Raw genomic sequence first — 18872 nt, 5'->3', positions numbered from 1 at the left:
TTGTGCTTGCCTTCATGGTATAAAAATTAAAAAACATGTTTCAGTGGGGCTCCTGGTATAAAATGCGAGACTTAAAACTCAGACACATTGTATTTGCTCCGGGCTCGAATGGCTTTAATCAAAGCAGAGGTTCCGAAAATAAAAATGGGTTGGATAAAGATATGTCAAAGACAGCCATAACTCAGAAACTTGGTTGTTGCTCTTCTCCGCTGGAGACATTAGTCAGCAAATGGCCGTCAGCAGAACTGTAGACTTTCCGAGATACAGTAAATCGATCCTGCTCCATAAACACAACATTTTAAAGGATGAAGACTGAACCATGGGCCTGCCTTTATTCTACAAGGCTCCAGGCTCAAGGGAAATGACAGGTGGTCTCAACAATGGTGACTCCCTGGCTCCCTGGTAGGGGGCGTGCAGGAGGCAGGTGGTGGATGTTTGCTGTTTCTCTCACACGGAGGTTTCTCTCTCTCTAAAAAAAAAAAAGGGAAAAGGAAGGATTTTTAAGGCCGTTATGCTTTAAACATGCAATAGATGTTTTCATTCTTTCCTCCTGGCTCTGAGATGACAGGTAGTTGCTGACAACTGCCTAAAGTCAGGCTACTTGAAAAAAGCTCTCCAATTCTCTCTCCTTGCATGCCCTCCTGCAGTGTCATTTTTGAAAACTGATCGGTGCAAGGTCATGTGTAGGTTACTGGCAGATATCTTTTAAAAAGGAAAATAAAAGAAATTTATTACTCTTTAACAGGCTTCATGGCTAGCTGAACTAATGCATTATTACCGTAAGCTGAACAGCCATTTCAGTAAATAATTTATGGATTTTTTTTTTTAAATCATCTCAGCTGATGTCCAGAGTAAATGGAAATTTTATTGCATGAACTGGGAGACCCTCCTGGCTGCAAAGAATACCGAGTGTGAAATAGTCGCTCTCCAAATGCTAAACAATAATTATGGAAATGAGCATTTGCAGTGGCAGAAACCACAGCACCTGGCACAGGCTCAGAGTGAGAGGCTGTGCTTGGCCCACCCTGACCCTGGGCAGCATCTTCCAGTTACACCCCCACCCCCACCCCCACCCCAGATGGTTTAGGAGATGAGCTGCCCCAGAGAGAGAGAGAGAACTGGGGCAGCTGGCATTCCCCAGAGACAGTGAGATCCCGAGCCCCTATAATCCCAGATGGTGAGTGGGGCAGTTTGCCGTCTCTGTCAACCACAGGTTCACATGCACACGTGTGTCCAGGCCAAGGCTGGGGTAGGTGCGAAAAGGTTTCTACAGGTCTTCCTGCTGACTTTCATGAATTATATTCAGCAAATTGGAAGCCCCACTTCTGCCTCATCCTCCAGGGCACCCACCTCTGTTGGAGGGAGGAACAGAGAGAGGAATTCGGTCATCTGCACCTATAATCCCAGGTCAACTGGCAGGACCCAGACTGGAGGCAACGCTAAGGACAACAGCCAGGTTTCTCCAAAAAAAACAAATTACAAGGAAAATATATAGGAACAGAGGAGGGGAAACTATGGATTAGATTAGAGGTTCTCAAATGTTAATGTGCATCAGAATCACCCAGAGCCCCGGTTAAAACAGACAGCTGGCCCCACCCCCAGAGTTTCTACTCCAATTGGTCCAGGACAGCAGAAAATTTGCATTGCTAATGAGCTCCCGCCCACCCCGACCTGCCGGGGACAGACTGCCCTAGCTTAAAACACAGAGCAACTGCAGTCATTGCAATGCATGGGCCCTCATGGATCATGATTCAAACGAACAGAAAAATTTACATCACTTATGAGACAATTGGAAATGGTCTGAATTATAAACACTGACCAGATATTGATAATATTAATAAGTTACTGGTAATGGTGTAGTTACGTAATGTTTAAGGGTCATTATACTTCAGAGATACATTCTGAAATGTTTACAGATGAAACAATATGATGCCTGATATTCATGGATGCTCAATACATTACTTACCCTACTTCTGTATGTTTTGAATTTTCCACAATAAGAGAGTGGCCGTTTCAATGTGCCAGTTCCATGTCTGTGTTCCTGGCTTCAGGAGGGCAAGACAATATTTTTCTTATACAGAGTACAGGTAGGCCCCCCAGACATCTTATCAAATGAATGATCAAACTCAGAGAATATGCATGCATTAGACCTACACAGTTTGAACTTTGAAACCTTGGGAATGTTTCGGACCTGGGTCTTGGAGTGGATGAGGGGTACACGTCCAGCTGGCTTCTCTGGGGCTGAGGCTGTTGGGATGAATCTAAACAGCCCTGAAGGGGTCTGAACTTTGCTGGCTCTACCGTTACCCTTGCAGACAGCAAAGGAGGCATCCAGCCACCAACTGGCTCCCACTCGGAGGGCTCCCGCCTAGCCTCAGGGTCCTCCTAGACTTTGAAACCTCTCTGCGAACCCAGGGCCACAGAAGAGGCCGGGGACTGCCCCCCCCCCCCCCCCCCCAGTCCCCGTGCTCCCCCCATCACTGCCGGGCCCCTCCATGTTCTGAGGAACCAGAGCCTGGCCCTGCAGAGAAGCAGGGTCTCTTTAAGGAGCAGGACACACCCATTTTGCTTTGTTCAGACTCAAAGGGCTCCCAAGGCCATATGGGAGGGGCAAGAAGCTTCTGGTGAGGAAGGTCTTGGCATCTTCTCTCCAGGGGATGAAATACCAATTCAGATGTCACCCTGGGACCCTTTGTACTAGAACAAGCTCTAAGTCTGGGGGGTGGGGGGAGGTGGTCCCTGTGGGGGCCCAGGGTGTAGGCACAGGGTCCTCCATGCTCAGACAGGGCAGCCAGCTTAGGCCAGAGAATCAAGGGTATGTCTCCTCAGAACCAGAACAGAAGCAAAACCCAAGTTCTTAGAGGAAGGTAAGAAAGAGAAAATGGCTCCTGGTGACAACGCAGAACAGGGCGTGGCGGGTGGAGAACGCCACAGGTGCAGACCCGCAGGAGCCCCGAGAAGCTCCCTCACCTCCCTCACCTCCCTCTGGCCTTGTCTTCGCCCTGGGAAGCGGGAATCCCAACCCCCAGGGCCTCTATCACTGTGTCTCAGTGAAACGGAGGCAAAATGCAGGAGAAGAAACCCTCTGAATAAGCAACAGCCCCACCCACCACTTGCTGAATTCCTTCACAGGTCAAGTTTATGTACACTTTTGACTTTAGGCTCTTTTGCAAGATTGTTCAAACACATATTATTTGAAATTATCAGAAACGTACAAAACCCAGAAACCTACCAGGAAAGCTATGGTGGCCAGCACTCACTGAGTGTGAAGTTCACACCAAGCTAAGAGCCTTAAGGGTGTACTCATGAGACCCTGCTGTTAGGGGACTGGGAGGCGGTCATTATTCCCATTCTGTGGATGAGAAAGTAAAGGCGAGGTTACCAAAGAGGCCCGGCTGGGCGTGGAGCTCTCCCTCCCTGAGCCTGCACTCCTGTACCAGACCCAGTGCTGGGTCTCCACAGGTACGTTTCTCTTGGAAGATGAGCCTACTGAGAGATGTTCACACAACTCCCCCTGTCATAGATGAGCACACAGCCCGAGGAAGTCAGGAGGCCACAGCCACAGGGCTCCCCCAAGCTCGGGCGGGCTCTCTTCAAGCTTAGAAGTTTCCTTGGGCTCTGAAACCAAACATTTCAAAAGCCCAAATTCTTCAAATCCAAGATCAGGGTGAGGGAGGAGCTACTGATAACACAGAGGTTCAGAGTCAGGAAAGCCTGGGCTCAAATCCTAGCATGGCCCCTTCCCAGATGCATGTCCCGGGTGAGCTACTCAGCCTCTCGGAGCCTCAGTTTTCTCACCTGGAAAATGGGTGGAGGGGGATATACTTCCTAAGGTTGTTAGAAAATAACACACAAATCAACGAAATATCTATAAAACCTGATGTATGATGCGCACGCCACAGATTATAGATGTTATTTATCATCATCACCATCACCACCACCATCATCATCATCAAATCAGTCCAACTGCGGCTGAGAAAACGGCCACGTCCTCAATTTAACCCTTCGACCAAGACGGAGAGGGTAAGCACCTCCCTGAAGTCACTGTAAGGGCCCGTCTCCAATGCCAAGGTCCTTCCCCTCCCGCATTCCAGCCCAGGCCCCAGGACTCAGCCCTGGCCCACGTGGGTACCACTGTCAACCTGTAGCCAGGGCAGTGGAGCGGAGTCTGGAGGAGTGGGGATTGGGAGCGACTGCTAGTGGGCGGGGGTTTCTTCTTAGGGTGATGAAATGTTCTGGAATTTGACAGTGGTGACGGTTGCACAACCCTGTGAACATACAAAACCACTGAACTGTATACTTTAAAATGGTGAATTTTATATGTGTTATATCTCGATTAAAAAAAATCAAAGGGCTGCAGAAAACCGCCTTGTAAGGAAACCGTTCCCTGCCGCCCCCCCACCCTGAGGACACTCCCACCCCTGGACATCGCTCCCCCACCCCACCCCCGGCCTCCCTGGGGCAGAGGCTAACCTCTCTGCCTAGCAGACTTTGCAGCAGGTTCCCAGGCCCTGTCCGGTGGTGAAGCCGGCTGCCAACCCCAGAGCCTCTGACCGCGCCAGTGGCAATCGCTGGCACTGGCCGCTCCCCAGACACCCTGCTCTCTGACAACACAAGAACGCAGGCACAGAGCAGGGACAGCGCCCAGCCGCCGGCTGTGTTTTCACTTTTCCCCTGGATGATCTGAGGCTGCCAGCTGGCCGGAGCCGGGTGCCAAGCCCCGTCCCGACGGAGAGCTGTGGACAGAGGACTTGTCGGTGCTTTCCCCGTAGATAGGCAGTGGCCCCATAACCGGAATATGTGCCAGGAGATGCCCAACGACCTGCTCCCTAGCCAGCCGTCGGTGGGAGTCACGGCCTCACTCTGTCAGGAGGGCAGGCCACACCAGCATGAAAACGTTCTTCTGTGTAACTATTGGCATGTGAGCTGCGGCTGAGCCAGGGGCCTGGGGCAGGAACCTGCCTGAGAAATGGCTGCTTCCAGATCAAAGAAAAGAGAGAGAAGGCAAATGCCACAAGACACTCCAAAGGGGAGGCCAAGCATGGACCACCCGCTGCAGCCTGGAGGAGGGCTGCCCAGGGGGCTGGTCACCCCTGGGAACCCAACGCCCTCAGCACAGGTGGCCCTGGCACCTGTACGCACAACATCCCTCACCTGATGGGCAGGGGAAAAAGCCCTTTCCGGGACTCTTGAAGACTTCCTGTTTAAAATCCCACATTCTTTCCTTTTTTATACAAAACCTTCAACGGTGGACTGACATTCTTACAAAGAAAGCATTAGGAAGCTGAGTTAAAATATTAACTTTAGACTTTGCTAAGCATGTCTGGTAAAATTTGAAGAGTAACCACCCTTGAAAGGAGCTAAAATAGAGGACCTACTTCCAGAACGGTGAAGAGAGAGAAAAACAAAGAAAGAAAATCAATGAGCGATTCCCCTGAGGACCAAATCTGCTCAAAGTCTTTTCCCAAGAAATAGAAATGGACTTTCTGGGAAATGCGATTTACTTCCTCAGGCTACTCCAGAGAGCAGGGGCGGAAACTCCAAGCTGGGGGACTCACAAGGTCCCCAGGGTGTCCCCTGACCCATCTAAGGCCAAGCAGCGTGATGAGGCCAGCGGGGCCTCCCACTTAATGCAACTGTATGAATCCCAGGGAGTAATACACATTCCATGTGTATGGACCATGGGGAGGCCACACGGATGGCCCCAGCATATTTGGACTCGTCATGGGTGCCACACACCCTGGTGCTTGTGTGGGTACTGCCCATGTGTGGGCTTCAGTGCACTTGGCTCCAGGACCCCTGCGCCAGCCCCTGCAGGGCCAGGGTAGGTAAGAACCGAGGTCCAGGGCATGAGACACTGCACCCTCACCACCTCGCCAGATGGCCGACTGCCCGAGCTTGGACTTAGGAAAGGTGTCTGGGGCATCCAAGAGCCCAGGTGGTCTGCCGGTGGCTCTTCCTCACCACTGCCCACACCCCCCTCCCCAGCGTGCAGGCCCGCCCACTTCCTGAAGCCGGCCATACAGGGCCATTCCTCTGGCGTCACTGTTCTCTGTAAGAGCTGCAGCTGGAGCTCAGTTAATCAGTGGCCACCCCTCTGCAGAGCAGAACACTCCAGACGCAGGGTGAGCAGCCGACTCCCGCAGGCACCCCCCTCCGGAGCCTGGAATGTCAAGAGTGCAGGGTGGCGACCTCTCTCCCCTCCCCTCCCGAGGTGACCTCTGGGAGGTGTCCACAGGAATGCCTGGCTGGGAGGAGGGAGCCAGCTGGTGGCAGGGAGCCTGCAGGGGCCTGTTCCCCCCACTGCCCACCCCACCTAGGAAGGTCCTGGAAGCGCACCCACAACTCTAGGGACACTCTGGGTTGGTGGCCGAGAAGGTCTCTGGGAAGCTAACCAGGCGGAGGGGAGCAGGGCAATACTTCGGCGTCACCCAGCAAGCTCTTCAGCTGGAAGGCCCAGGCCATGGGAAACAGCCCCCATGCCCCACCCCCCGTGGGTCTGGCCGTGCCCTCCTTGGCCTTCCCCATCGGGCTGCCATTAGTCTTGTCTAGTGAACACACATGTGCATTTAATTCGTGAGAACCCAACCATGAGTTCTCAGGCCAAAACAGAGCGCGTGGTGCCAGTTTAAGTACTGTAATTAAGAACACTAAAATCCTATCCTGCACCCTCTATTAGACCCATGGTAAGTGCCCGGGGGGGGGGGGGGGGTAGGGTGAGGGAGGCCCCCCGGGGCAGGGGTGCTTGACTGGCTTCTTGAAAGGCAAGTCAGTCGGCTGAGTAAACAAGATGGGAGGGAACAGCAGGCAGAGGAACAGCATGAGCCAAGGCAGGGCAGTGTGGAGAGCTCCCCAGAGGGCCTTACACTCCGCCTCCAGGCAGCCCCCCTGGATCACGTCACAACCAGCAATTTCATCAGGTTACTTCCAGCCACAAGCACCTACTGTGGTTCTCTACTGCCCTTCTTTTCAGAGTTAACTCTTTAACCAATAAGACACCTCCATTAGCCCCTCACCACGGCACCCCACATCATGACTGCCCCCAAACAACCGGCTGCACCAGCTGGGCTGTTCTCTGCCATCTGGGAGGCCATCTGCCATCCCCTAGGCTTGTCTCGTGCACCAGTCTGCGGGGACAAGAGGCCCCCTGTCCTTCCCGTGGGAGGAGCTGACCCTCATGGATGCCCTCCAACCAGCCCCAGCCCCGCTTGCCAGAGCCCTGCATCTGGGGAGCCCAACCATCCTGCTTGCTGGGTGTTTGGTGTCCAGGAATGGAGGGGTCTTGGGTGTGGCTTGCTTATGGCTGGGCAAGTATGGAGGGAGTGTTACAGAAATGACCCAGGACAGGGGCTTCTGAAGAAACACACTTCAGGCCCAGAAACCATCATGTCCCACACCCAGTCTTTCCCCGTAAACCGTAACTTGTCGAGCCACTGTGTCCGCGTCTCTGAAGGAAGCTGATTCCCCGGACCCTCTGGTATTAGCCGTCTCCTTACGCCGGGCAAGTCTGGAAGGCTGAGCACCGAGGTTACCAGACCTTCCTGGGTGTGGGGCCCTGGCTGTTTCCTCCTTCCTTCCTTCGGATTGTATTTTCCATGATGAACGTGGAATGCTTTGGTCATGAGAACCAGTTATCTTTGTTTTTACCCAGCACCTGCCCAGACAGCATGAGGACAGAGGAGAGGGCGGGGCTGGGCGGGGTGAGCAGTGGGAGCATGGCTCTCGCCCATCACCTCCTGCGGCCTCACTTTGTGCCCTGCTCCCTGGCCACAGTGCTGGTCCCGCCTGAGGCCCTGGCCTGCTCCTGATTCCTGCACCAGGACCCCAGCCTCCATCAGCCCCCGGTGACCACATGGCTCCCACACTGTGGGGGCCACCTCTCTGCCCATTAAGCCTCCCCAGTGACCCCGAGGGCTTTAGTAGAAGCTCAGGGAGTTTCCAGGGCTGAGACTCCAGGACTCAGCCTGTCCCACAATATCACGCTGCCGCCAGACAGTGCGCAGCTCAGGGACCCGCCTGGAAGGGGCTCCCAAAACGCCTTGGCCCCACCTCCTCCAGGTCCAAGAGAGGAGCTATGCTTTTTGGGTGTTGCTTCTGGCTTCAATACTCACCCCCCAAGTGCTCCCAAATGCCCCCTGTGTGCGGTGGGCCACCTTCAGTGCTGAAGCAGAAACCCTGCCTCCCTGCAGGCGGGGACGGCTCTGCGGGGCCCCAGGCCGCCCTGGGCTCCCAGGACCTGGCTGCATCGCTGGGCTCCAGCCCTTCCACAGTCTGGGATGACCCCTTTAATCATTGACGTTGCTTAGAGTCCTGATGTTCAGTTGCCTCATTTGGGAACATGCCTGGAGCCGGCAGTGTGCTGATCATATGGCCCCCGACGGGCTCTGGCCCTAAGGGTTCGGGGGAGGTGGGCAGGGAGGGTCACCTTGAGTTGTAAGCATAGTCAGATGGAAACCAATTTGCCAGTTCTCTCTGAGGGAGAACCCGGCTGTGTGCAGGGGCAGGGATAGGTGAGGGGGCGGGGGACTTTGCTGGCGTGAGGAGGTGAGGGGCTGCTATCTGGGGACACGGAAATCCCCGACTAGTCCTTGTGAGTCACAGGATGAGCTGGGCCACCCCTCTGCCATGGTCACTCATAGTTTTGGCTTCTGTGTTTGTGGTTTGCAGCTTATTTTGGCTAATATTTCATTAGGAAGTGGCCCGCCTCTGCCGCCTCACCACCCACTACGATTTTTGAGGGGCAATCTTCCCAGGCCCCCAGCTGCACGTCTGTGTTCTGTCTCACCTCTGCACAGGAATACATGCCGCTTCGCAATACAACCTGCTGAGAAAGTCTGTTTTTCATTCAACACACAAGGTTAAGACACAAAAAATAACTAGGGCAAAGTGCATCCTGACATTCCTACGGCGCCTTGATAAATCCCATCCTGCCGCCGTCTTCCTTCCTGAGCGCCTCGGGCCTGGCCCCCAGCACGCAGCACTGTGGATCTCACCAGCAAATGTTCAGGGAGGGGCCACGGAGGACAGCGCAGGGGCAGACCCCAGTGTCCTTAACCAGCCGCTTCCTGTGGGTTCATGCCCGAACCCCCAGAAAAGACCTACCAGAAGCTTTAACATCTCTCAGTCCCTCCCTGTCTCCCTCCCTCTCCTCCACCTCTGTTACTTCCTCTCTCTCTTGCCACACATGTGCATGCACAAGCATACTTACACACACATACACACACATACACACACACACACAGAAGCCCTTCCCAAGACAGGCCTGGCAGGACCCAGCAAACCCCAGCAGAATCAGGTCTTTGCTGGGTCTTTGGCACCTCTGCTCGCCACTCTCTCCCAAAACCTTGGCACCCAGGGGCAGACAACCCTTGCTTCCCAAGTGCCCTCCAGGGGCGCCCTGAAAGCACCAGGCCCAGGCTGGGTGCTGCACCCCAATGTGCCCATCCTCAGCCTCCCCCATCCAGTATCCCCAGCAGACCGGCAGGGCCTTAGCTTGCTCGGAGAGACCAGGGCCCTGAGCTGCCACAGAGCCACCGTGGGCTCTTAAGGCCACTGCCACTTTCTAGGACTGTTTCTTCGTCAGATTGGCTCATCGAAGTCACAAGAAGTCGCACTAAGTGCTCATGGCTGACCAAGTCCCAAATCTGCACAGAAGTCCCCCCTCACATCTCCACTAGTTTGTGGTTCCTCGGTGCCTCAGTTCACCAGGCAGTGAAATCCCCCGCAGACTGTGGGCCTGACACAATGTGGTCACGTTTTGATTTTGCCAGGGATAGATATGAAAATATTTTAATTAAATCTATCACCCATCATATTCAATTAATTAAAGAAAGGAAAAAGGACTGTATCAGTTATCCACTGCTGTTAAGGGGGAAAAAAATTAACTCCAAGATTTAGTGGCTTCACATACCAACCAGCTGTTTGCACAGCACTCTGCAGTTTGACTTTTCTCACCTGGGGCCAACGCACGCACGCAGCTATAGTCATGTGAAGACTCGACTGGGGCTGGGTGGTCCAAGACAGCCTCTCTCACTTGTCTGATGCTCACCTGAGCTGCTGGTTGGGGAGCTCCAGTCCCCCTCTTAAGTGGCCTCGCCAGCAGGAATAAGAGATGGGGGGAGGTGCAGAAAGAACTCCAGGCTCCCAGGCCCAAGTTCCCCCCGTAGGATCCTCACTCTAAAATCTCCTTTTGGCTTTCTTTAGCCAGAAAAGGTTCAGTTACCTGCAACCACAAGTGCCACTTCACACTCTTTTCAAACAAGCATCTGGCAGGGGCCAGGGCCAAAGATGAGCCACCGCCAATGTCGACTGAAGGAATATTCGAGCAAGGAGAAGAGGCTGTGCCTGGGCTCTACCGTGAAGGACTCTCTTGCTCACAGCCATTGATCTGGCTCCTCACTCCTCCGGTTCAGCATTACTTCTTCAAACACTCTTTTAAAGTGTGACTCCTGCTGGGAGGGACAAGTCACGAATTTATTAATGGCAAAGAGTTTAGATCCATGTGCCACCTCGAACCAATTCAAAGGGATTGGAGTGGGTTAGGGTTAGGGTCAGGGTCAAGGTCAGGGTTTGCAGTGCTGAGAAGGATTCTGAGGCCATCTCCAGGTTCAGCTGGGAAGCAGGAGAGCGAGTCTCCTGACCTAGCGTCTTATCCTGGCTTTGCCAGTGTCCCGGGGCAATCTCTCTCCTTCCCTGACCTCAGTTTGCCCATCTGTAAAATGAGAGGGTAGGCCCAGCCCAGACCTTTGACAACACAGGTCCCGCTTGGCTGTAGACGCCACCTACAAGCCTCTGCTTTCCCTGCTTTCATCTCCGCCCTGGGAACAGGACTCCTGGTGTTTGTGCTGTAAACAGTTTCCTATCCCAACCGGCAAAAAGGGCCCCTCAAGGACAACGAGAAAAGGACAAGAAAGGAAGGAAGTGGCCAGAGGAATTTAGCCTTTAGCCCATGGAAACCTGGGGGACAGCGAGAGGCCAGCTGAGGCCTGTTAGTCAGCAGGCTTGAGCCCCAATGCCTGGGTCCCAAACAGGAGCCAGGAGTCTGGGTACAGAAACCACTGCTCCCAGTCACAGGGAAACCACCAGCCCACCGGTCTGATTTATAAAAACAGAGGGCAGCAAAGGAGATCACTTCTTTGGCCAGTTTATGGGAAACAAAGGACACTAGCAAAACCCACTTCCCTGTGAGATTTGGGGGGCTTAGGGAGCCAAAGGAACAGGGGCTCCTCCTACAGAACTTACTACCTTCCTGGAGCCCCTGCTTCTGACAGCGAAATCGGGAGGTAGTCAGCAAACTACCCCCGACACATGCTCAACATCTGGGAAGTAAAACAGCCTCAATAGTTCAGTTAATGTGCTCAGAAAATGAGGTGAAGGTAAGTGAGCAGAGGTTCTTCCTGGTGGCTGTCTTTTGGAGTCCCCAAAAGCACAAACACGTTTTAAAAATATGTTTTTACTGATTTTTTTTAGAGGGAGAGGAAGGGGGAGAGAGAGAGATGAAACATCAATGACAAAGAGAAACATCAACTGGCCGCCTCCTGCATGCCTCCTACTGGAGATGGAGCTGCAACCAGGGCGTGTATCCTGACAGGGAATGGAACCGGTGACCTCTTGATGCATGGGACGATGCTCAAGCAACTGAGCCACACGGCCAGGGCAGCAGAGCAAATATTTTTAAATGGGCACGTATCCTACAGCAAATAGAAACACAAGCATTTCTGCTATAACGCGGTCTATTTTCCTAAAACTCTTCATATTCTGCAAAATCACACACTAAAAATACTAGCGTTCACGGGGGAAATGGTGTTGGTGCGTATCACTCAACAGTTACGAATCTTGTCACGTGGGCACAGCAGTGGCTCTAGTAATATCCCGGCACAGAGAGCCTGCCCGGGCCTGGACCCAAAGTCACCGTGAGGACACCGCTGGCTGCGCTCCTCTTCCGGATGAAGGCCCCCAGGGGCCCTCGCTTCTTACAGAGACCATTCTGAGGAGAATGGCAAGTCCCGCCCAGGACTTCACCTGCACCAGCTGTTTCCTCACAAGAGCAATGCCTTCAGCTCCTGCCCTCTAGGCTTCCCCAAAGAGCTTAAAGGGGAAGGTGCATCTAGAGCTTTTCTGCTTTTTCTTCAGTTCCTCACCTATTATTCTTTAATCATGAGAAAGCGTGTCCTGGCCTATCACAGCATAAACTCCTGGGAAAACTTGCCAGTGAGCCAACATGACTTCCCTGTATCCACAAGAATGCAGCAGACACGATACTATACGGACTCTCAGGAAGGTCTCAAGAGGCCTCTCGGCCTCCCCTCTCCTCCTCTCGGTGCCCTGAGGCCATGGCACCCAGAAGCCCCAGCTAGCCTCCTGGAGGAAGAAGGCCCACCCGGAGAAAGAAACCCAGTCCCCAGCCACACCAAAATCCAGAGCCCCGAGGAAGGCTCTCTGGACTCTGCAGCCCAGCCCAGCCACCAGAGGGCTGTGGTCACAGGAGTGACCTGAGGCAAGACCAGCAGAAGAACTACCCAGCAGAGACCTGCTCACAGAATCATGCGCAAATACAATCGCTACTTGTTAAGCCATTACATTCGGGGATGGTTGGTTACATAGCAAATGTAATGTGACATTTCGCAGACATTTCACTAATTCTTTACAAATGTAATCGTATTCCCCACTTGGGAGCCAATAAACCTTTTACTCGGGTTTCAATGATTCCATGGGTCTCTGAGAAGGGGCTAAGTCACCCTGGAAGTGGCAGTGTCTCTAAGGACCCTACAAACATCGAATAAAAGTCAAGGGCCGACCAACAACCCAAATGGGATACTTAGCAAGGGAAAGGGATCACTTGATAATTTCACTGGGACAAGAGGCATCAACCACGACTATCCCGGCAAACCAGGACACATGGCCACCCTAAAGATAGCGGACTGGAACTGAGGCCCATCCTCTGCAGTTCAGCGTTCCCCAGAAGGATGGCTGGGGAGCAGCCATCAGCCCCACCTGCCCTCACAGCTGCCAGGTCATGGTCAAGGCTGGAGGAGGAGGGGTGGTCCTGGCAGAGGTCAGAGCAACATCTGCAAAGCTCCAGATGTGGGGTCTCAGCACAGTGGGCGGAGCCTGTTGATGGTGGACTGGGAGTCATCTGAGGGCAACAGGCCGAAGGCCCTGGATAGAGTCCAGGGATGCAAAGGGACCTTGAACCCCACTGGTGCCCAGTCAGGAAACCCAGCGGGAGCTCAGAGCCTTGGCCAAGGACCAACTGGGAGTCAAATGGGGCCAACAACCTGAGACACCCAGCTCTCCTCCCAAGTTCTGGGCCTGCAGGACAAGAAACCACGTGGCCCGAGGCTCAGGTTGAGCTCTGGTCCTTCTTAGCTGTGGGATCTGGGGCCAGCCCTTCTCCCCTGGATGAACGCAGCCACTGCTAACTGCCCTACCTACGCCCACTGAATTCCTAATGGTACATAATGACAGCAGAGAACAGCAAATGAGCCAGAAAGCATACTCCACACTTAGCAGGGGGTATGGTAGTAAATCAAATCCACTCTGAGATGGGTACTCTGATGATCCCCACCTTACAGAGGAGGACACTGAGGTGTGGGGGGGCCTAATTAACTTGCCCAGAGTCCCATGGATGATAAGTGGTAAAGCAGGATTGGAATCCAAGCTGACGGGCCCTGTGAAACCCCACTGGCCAACCTAAACCAGCAGTTCTCGGTTGGCTCCGTGGCTCACCCTGCTCCCCTGGCAATGCCCAGACCCCACGCGCCTGCGGGTGGGGGGCACTAGCTCCCTGCCACATGTTGTTCATTCATTAAGGCCCTGGTTCCTCCCTGCCATTCAAATTATGCACAGAGATAATAAAGAAGCTTTCTCCCTTACCAAAGAGGCCTGTTTATGCTATGAGGAGATTTCGCCCCCACAAGATTGAGTCATCACTCAAAGCCTTGTTGGAATCAGGGCCGAATCTCTTCTGGCATTGACTGAGCCCCGCCCACACCCCCCACCTGCTTCCTCCCACTCCTGAGCATCCACTCAGGATGTAGATGCCATTCCCCACTCTGTGCTCCCTCATGGCTTGCCGAACGATATTCAGTCAACACACAGTCAGTACTGAGCACCTACTATGTGCCGCTACTAAGAGTATGGCCATAAAGACACAGTTCCTGCCCTTGTTGGGAGAAGAGGCATTGAGAGAAAGAGCAAAAGTTTTTAGGCTCCAAGATTAACTCACATGCCAACTCAAGCATTCATTAGCTGGGTGATTTGATTCTTTGGCTCTGCACGTTTCCAAATTTCTCAAAGGCCTCGACTACCTCATCAGCAACATGGGATGATGACACCAACCTCACAGGTTTGTTGGACCAGTCGATGGGATTTATGCACATAAAACGGAAACATTGTGCACTCAATGAACACTAGCTGAGATTTCCAACAACAGTCAGTAGCAGAGGCTTTGGAACCACACAGGCAGACTCTCACTCAGACGGATGAGTCCAAGAAGGCTTCCTGAGAAGTGACGCCTGACCCGAGTTTTGAAGGGTGAGTAGGAGTTTGCTAGAGAAAGGGAGGATGCTCCTGGCAGAGGGAACTGCATGAGGACCAAAGGACATCACAGGACACCACAGTGGCAGGGGTCACAGCTGCGGAGGCAGGTGGACATGGAAGTGGGTCCCGTGGCCAGAGCCCTAACCGACGAGGAGCATCATTTTGACTTCTTCTTGGCCAGCTTGGGAGCCACGACCAGCACCCATTCACGTCCGCGTGTAGTTTGGTGACCTCAGGGAAGTCGGGCAGCCACATTCTCTCTGTTAGTCATGTACGCATTCATTCAGACATTCAGTAAAGTTCTCTGGGGGCCTATGACCTGCCAGGCCTGTGCTAGGAGAGGCTCGGCCACCTCCTAACCCTCATTCGGCCTGTCTCCAGTTGTGCCACACTGGCTTGGCAGCTTTCCTCTTGGTGAAATGGGGTAACAGGGCCTCCCTCAGAGTCGTTCATTCGTTAACAAATGTGGCTCGGGATAAATGAGTCATTCAAAACTTTCATATTTTAGCATAAATTAAGTCCTCAATCAACATCCGTGTTTAAAATGCTTATTTTTATTATGATTAACTGCCAGGATGGTAAGAATCCCAGCTCCCAGGCCCAACGTAATGCTTACAGAGGCACCTTCACCCCAGGCAAACACCCCTGCCTGCTGTTCCTCACCGTACCCCCACCTGGAGCAAATTACTACATTTCCACTACCCATAGGTACCCTGACTACAGCACCTTAGGAGCTAGCCCAACCTGACTCACCCCTAGCTCTCCCCATCCCCACCCCAGTTCATCGCATCCTTCTAGGGCTCTCTATGTGGCAACCAACCCAGGCCCTGGTGGGGTCAAGGCTGAAGGTCATCTCAGCCTTTGCTGTTCAAAGCTTCAGAGATGAAAAGGTGGCCCTTTGGATTTTGTTAATTAGCGAATTTAAACATTCTATTAAGGAAATTTACGAGCATATACAAAACAAATGGAACAGTGATGAACTGCTTTATAAAGATCACCCAGCTTCAACAACTATCAATATCCTGCCGTCCTTGTTTTGTGGCATCTCCATCCACTCCCCCCCCCCCCCAATACTTGATTTGTTGGGGGGAATTTTATGGCCCATCTTTCTGGCACAACCCAGCACTCGGGGCTCCCACTGCTCACAGGTCCCAAGTCAGTTCGATACCTGTGGCCCTCATCCTTTTCACCAAGAGCATCCTTGAAATAATCCCGGGAAGAACAGCCTTTTAAAAATATATATTATCTTCATCGACTTCAGAGAGGAAGGGAGAGGGAGAGAGAAACATCAATGATGAGAATCACTGATCGGCTACCTCCCACACATTCCCCCCCACTCCCTCCCACCCCCCCACACACACACTGGACAGAGCACTGAAACCCAGGCATGTGCTCTTGACCAGAATCAAACCCAGGACCCTTGAATCCACAGGCCGATGCTCTATCCACTGAGCCAAACCAGCTAGAACAGCCATTTTTAAGTCCCTAATAGCATGGCAATTCTGGCCACAGTCATGGGGTTATACAGGGTGGTGGTGAAGGACCGGAGCCCTGGATTCAGATGGCCTGGGTCTGAATCAATACTTCCTAGACACATGACCTTGGATAGGTCATTCAACCCATGTTTAGATTTCCTACCCACTAAAGGAGAATGCTGGTAACAGGTTTTTTGTGAGGCTTTAAAAAATAAAAGATTGCATGTTCATTTGTCCAGCACGGAACATGCAATGAGGAAACCTTAGAAGTAGATGTGTTAGGTAGTGGGGGACCAGGCTCTGCTCCTATGAGATACAATTAATATCTCCCAGTTCATAGATGGAGGGATGGGAGCCCAAAGAGAAGCAGTGAGTTGCCAGGGAGAGCTTGCTCCGTGTCCCAAGTCCCGGTGCCGGGAATTCTCACAGGAGCCTTGAACTCCAGATCCCTGGGAGTGAAGAAATGTTCTAGAATAGACACAGGTGAGTGGTGGTGGGTGGCCCAGCACACCCAGCATGCATCCTCATCTTGGATGGCGAGTGCCCCAGTGTGTGTGTGTGTGCGCGCGCGCGCGCGTGTGTGTGCGTACGTGTGTGTGTGTGTGTGTGTGTGTGTGTGTGTGTGTGGAGCAGGGGTGCTGAATTCCATTTTACAAGACAGAAGGGTGTCTGAGGGTGCACATCCCTGCCCACTCTTCTGACCTGACAAGTCCTGTGGCCAACCTTGCATTTGCTCCAGCCACTCACTATCCCAGCATGAGAGGCAAGAAACTGCTTCACTAACTCAAGCTTCAGCAATTTTCGGCAATTCAAACACCCCTCCCTATCATTCTAATTTTTTTCCCCAAAGTAAAGGAGGGGGGGGGGCGGGAATGAATCAATTCAGTTGCTGAGTGATGTTCAGACAAAGAGCCTCCAGCCCATTGCCCGTGTTTGCTAGCTGGGGCAGGGCAGGGTGGGTGTCAGATTGGGGATGTGTGTTAAAGCACTGCTGGGGCTCCTGGCCTGGGCTCCCCAAGGTTCCTCCCATGAGGGAGCCAAGTCAGGATCTCCCCACCCCTCCCTCGCCCCCTCCCCCACCACTGCAGTGCGTGTGGGGCGGCACCTCCCAGATCCTAGAACAATGGGCTGGGGAGGGGGCCGGTGCCTCTGGAGCCGGTAAAGGGCGGGACCTAGACCACAGACATGCACCTGACTCAGTTTCCCCAGCTCTGGGGTCCCGGCAGAGCCAGGCGCGCCTTTCCTGGACGACTTTCCCTTTCCTCCGGGCATTTTAATGGCATTCTCGATAAGCAGCTGGTCCTGTGGCTCCCGGGAAGCCTGCGGCTCACTCTCCTGCAGCGGCTGCTCCCGCCACGGTGGGTCCGGCAGGTCGGGGACGCCCGGTGCCTCCATGCGCCCAACTTTCCCCACGGGAGACCCACAGTCCTGGCCAGCGCGTCCCCTCGGGGGGCGAAGCCATGACTCACAGCCCCGCTCCAGGCGCTGCTCCCCCGCTCTCCCGGCTCCCAGGTCCTCCTCGCTCCTCACCCTTCCCCCACCCTATCGGAGCCTTCGCCGCGCTCCCAGAGAAAGCGGCCCTGGAACAGCCGCAAAACCCGAGTGTCCGTCCTGTGCCCTGGGCACTGCCTTCCTCCCCACGCCCGCCGGGGCGAAGAGGGAACTGGGGAGCCCCGCCGCTGCGCCCCTCTTCAACCCCGTGAACCCCTAGGGTTGGGCGTGGAGGCGCGTGGGATGCAGTTTGGATCGGAGCTGCAGTCCCGACTCCGGGCTCGCAGGACCGATCTGGGCAGGGTGAGGGAGGGGGCCGGTCCGAATCTTTGACTTCCCACTGGCTCCCCGCAACCTCGCTGAGTCGCTGGGGATGCGAGACCACCCCGTGGCCAGCCCTTGACGGGATGAGTGAGGGAGCCGTCCCGCACGGCGCGCTGGGGAGGAACAAGGTGGCGGATCGCACCCCGACTCGCACCAGCCCCGCAGTCGGCGCCTCCCCGCGGCGAGGACCGCCAGGGCGTCCGGGTGGGGGCTGTGGTTCCCGCCGCAGTGGCCGCACCCCGGCCGGGAGCAGAGCACGAGCCCAGTGGGCCGCCTCCGGCCCCGGCCCACCCAATGGGGCGGGGGGCCCCCTCTTTCCCGCGGCCAGCGAGGGAGCCGCATGGCCCCCAGGCGAGCGTGCCTCGTCCCTCGCGGCGCGCCCCGCCAGCCGCAGGACCGCACTCACCTCGGGGCCCTGCGTCGCCTCCCGCAGCCTCCTTGTCCGCCATGCTCGGCAGCCCGGCCGCAAGAGGAGCCTTCGGAGCAGCGCTCTGCGGGTCCGGGTCCGGGTCCCTGTCCGCGTCCTGGGCAGCGCTCCGCGGGGTCCGCGTCTCCGGCTGCAGGAGCGCCGCTCTGACGCGGCCACCGCAGCAGCCCGGCTCCGCCCGCGCCCCTCCCGGGCCCGCCCCGCGCCCCGCCCCACTCCCCCCCCATTACCCCCGCCCCCCCCAAACCCGCCGGCAAGGAAAGGCGGGGAAGGGAAGGCTGGGGCCGGCAGGCGCATCGCTGGGCCTGGCCGGAGAGTCCGCGGGGCCCCCTAACCTGCCCCACCGAAGCCCGGCCCCTCCTCTCCCGGGCTCACCGAGGAGCGGCCGTGGCGGGGCTGGTGGCGTGGCCGGGGCTCCCTGGATCGCGAGGCGGCTGCTGGCGCGCGCAGGGCGCACGGCTCCGGGAGGAGCGGGGCTCGATTTCTGGCCCCCGCGGCCCCCGCCACGCACCGCTCTACGGGATCGCAGGGACCGAAGCCCTGCAGCGGGCCCCCGCACGCACACCGCACTGTCCTGGAAGCCTATTCCGGGCCCTACCAGTTTATCCCCCCGC

The 18872-nt window shown here is 55.0% G+C and overlaps 1 protein-coding gene across 6 annotated transcripts in view; it reads right to left on the bottom strand.

The window, feature by feature from the left end:
• Positions 1–18872, bottom strand: part of HSPA12A (heat shock protein family A (Hsp70) member 12A) — a 110955-nt gene that overhangs the window by 33062 nt on the left and 59021 nt on the right. Inside the window, exon 1 of one of the 6 annotated variants that reach the window (XM_070432192.1) lies at positions 18238–18382. The exons of the other annotated variants lie outside the window; for them this stretch is intronic. Coding sequence (XP_070288293.1) covers positions 18238–18280 — 43 coding nt within the window. The 5' untranslated portion in view covers positions 18281–18382. Of the gene's footprint in view, positions 1–18237; positions 18383–18872 lie in introns of those variants that run through there. 6 annotated transcript variants of the gene reach the window in all.

Source organism: Myotis yumanensis, unplaced genomic scaffold (assembly GCF_028538775.1).
Source record: "Myotis yumanensis isolate MYYU_CA2020_CCGP unplaced genomic scaffold, mMyoYum1.0.hap1 SCAF_13, whole genome shotgun sequence".
NCBI lineage: Eukaryota > Metazoa > Chordata > Mammalia > Chiroptera > Vespertilionidae > Myotis > Myotis yumanensis.
This window is presented reverse-complemented; position numbering and strand designations above follow the sequence as displayed.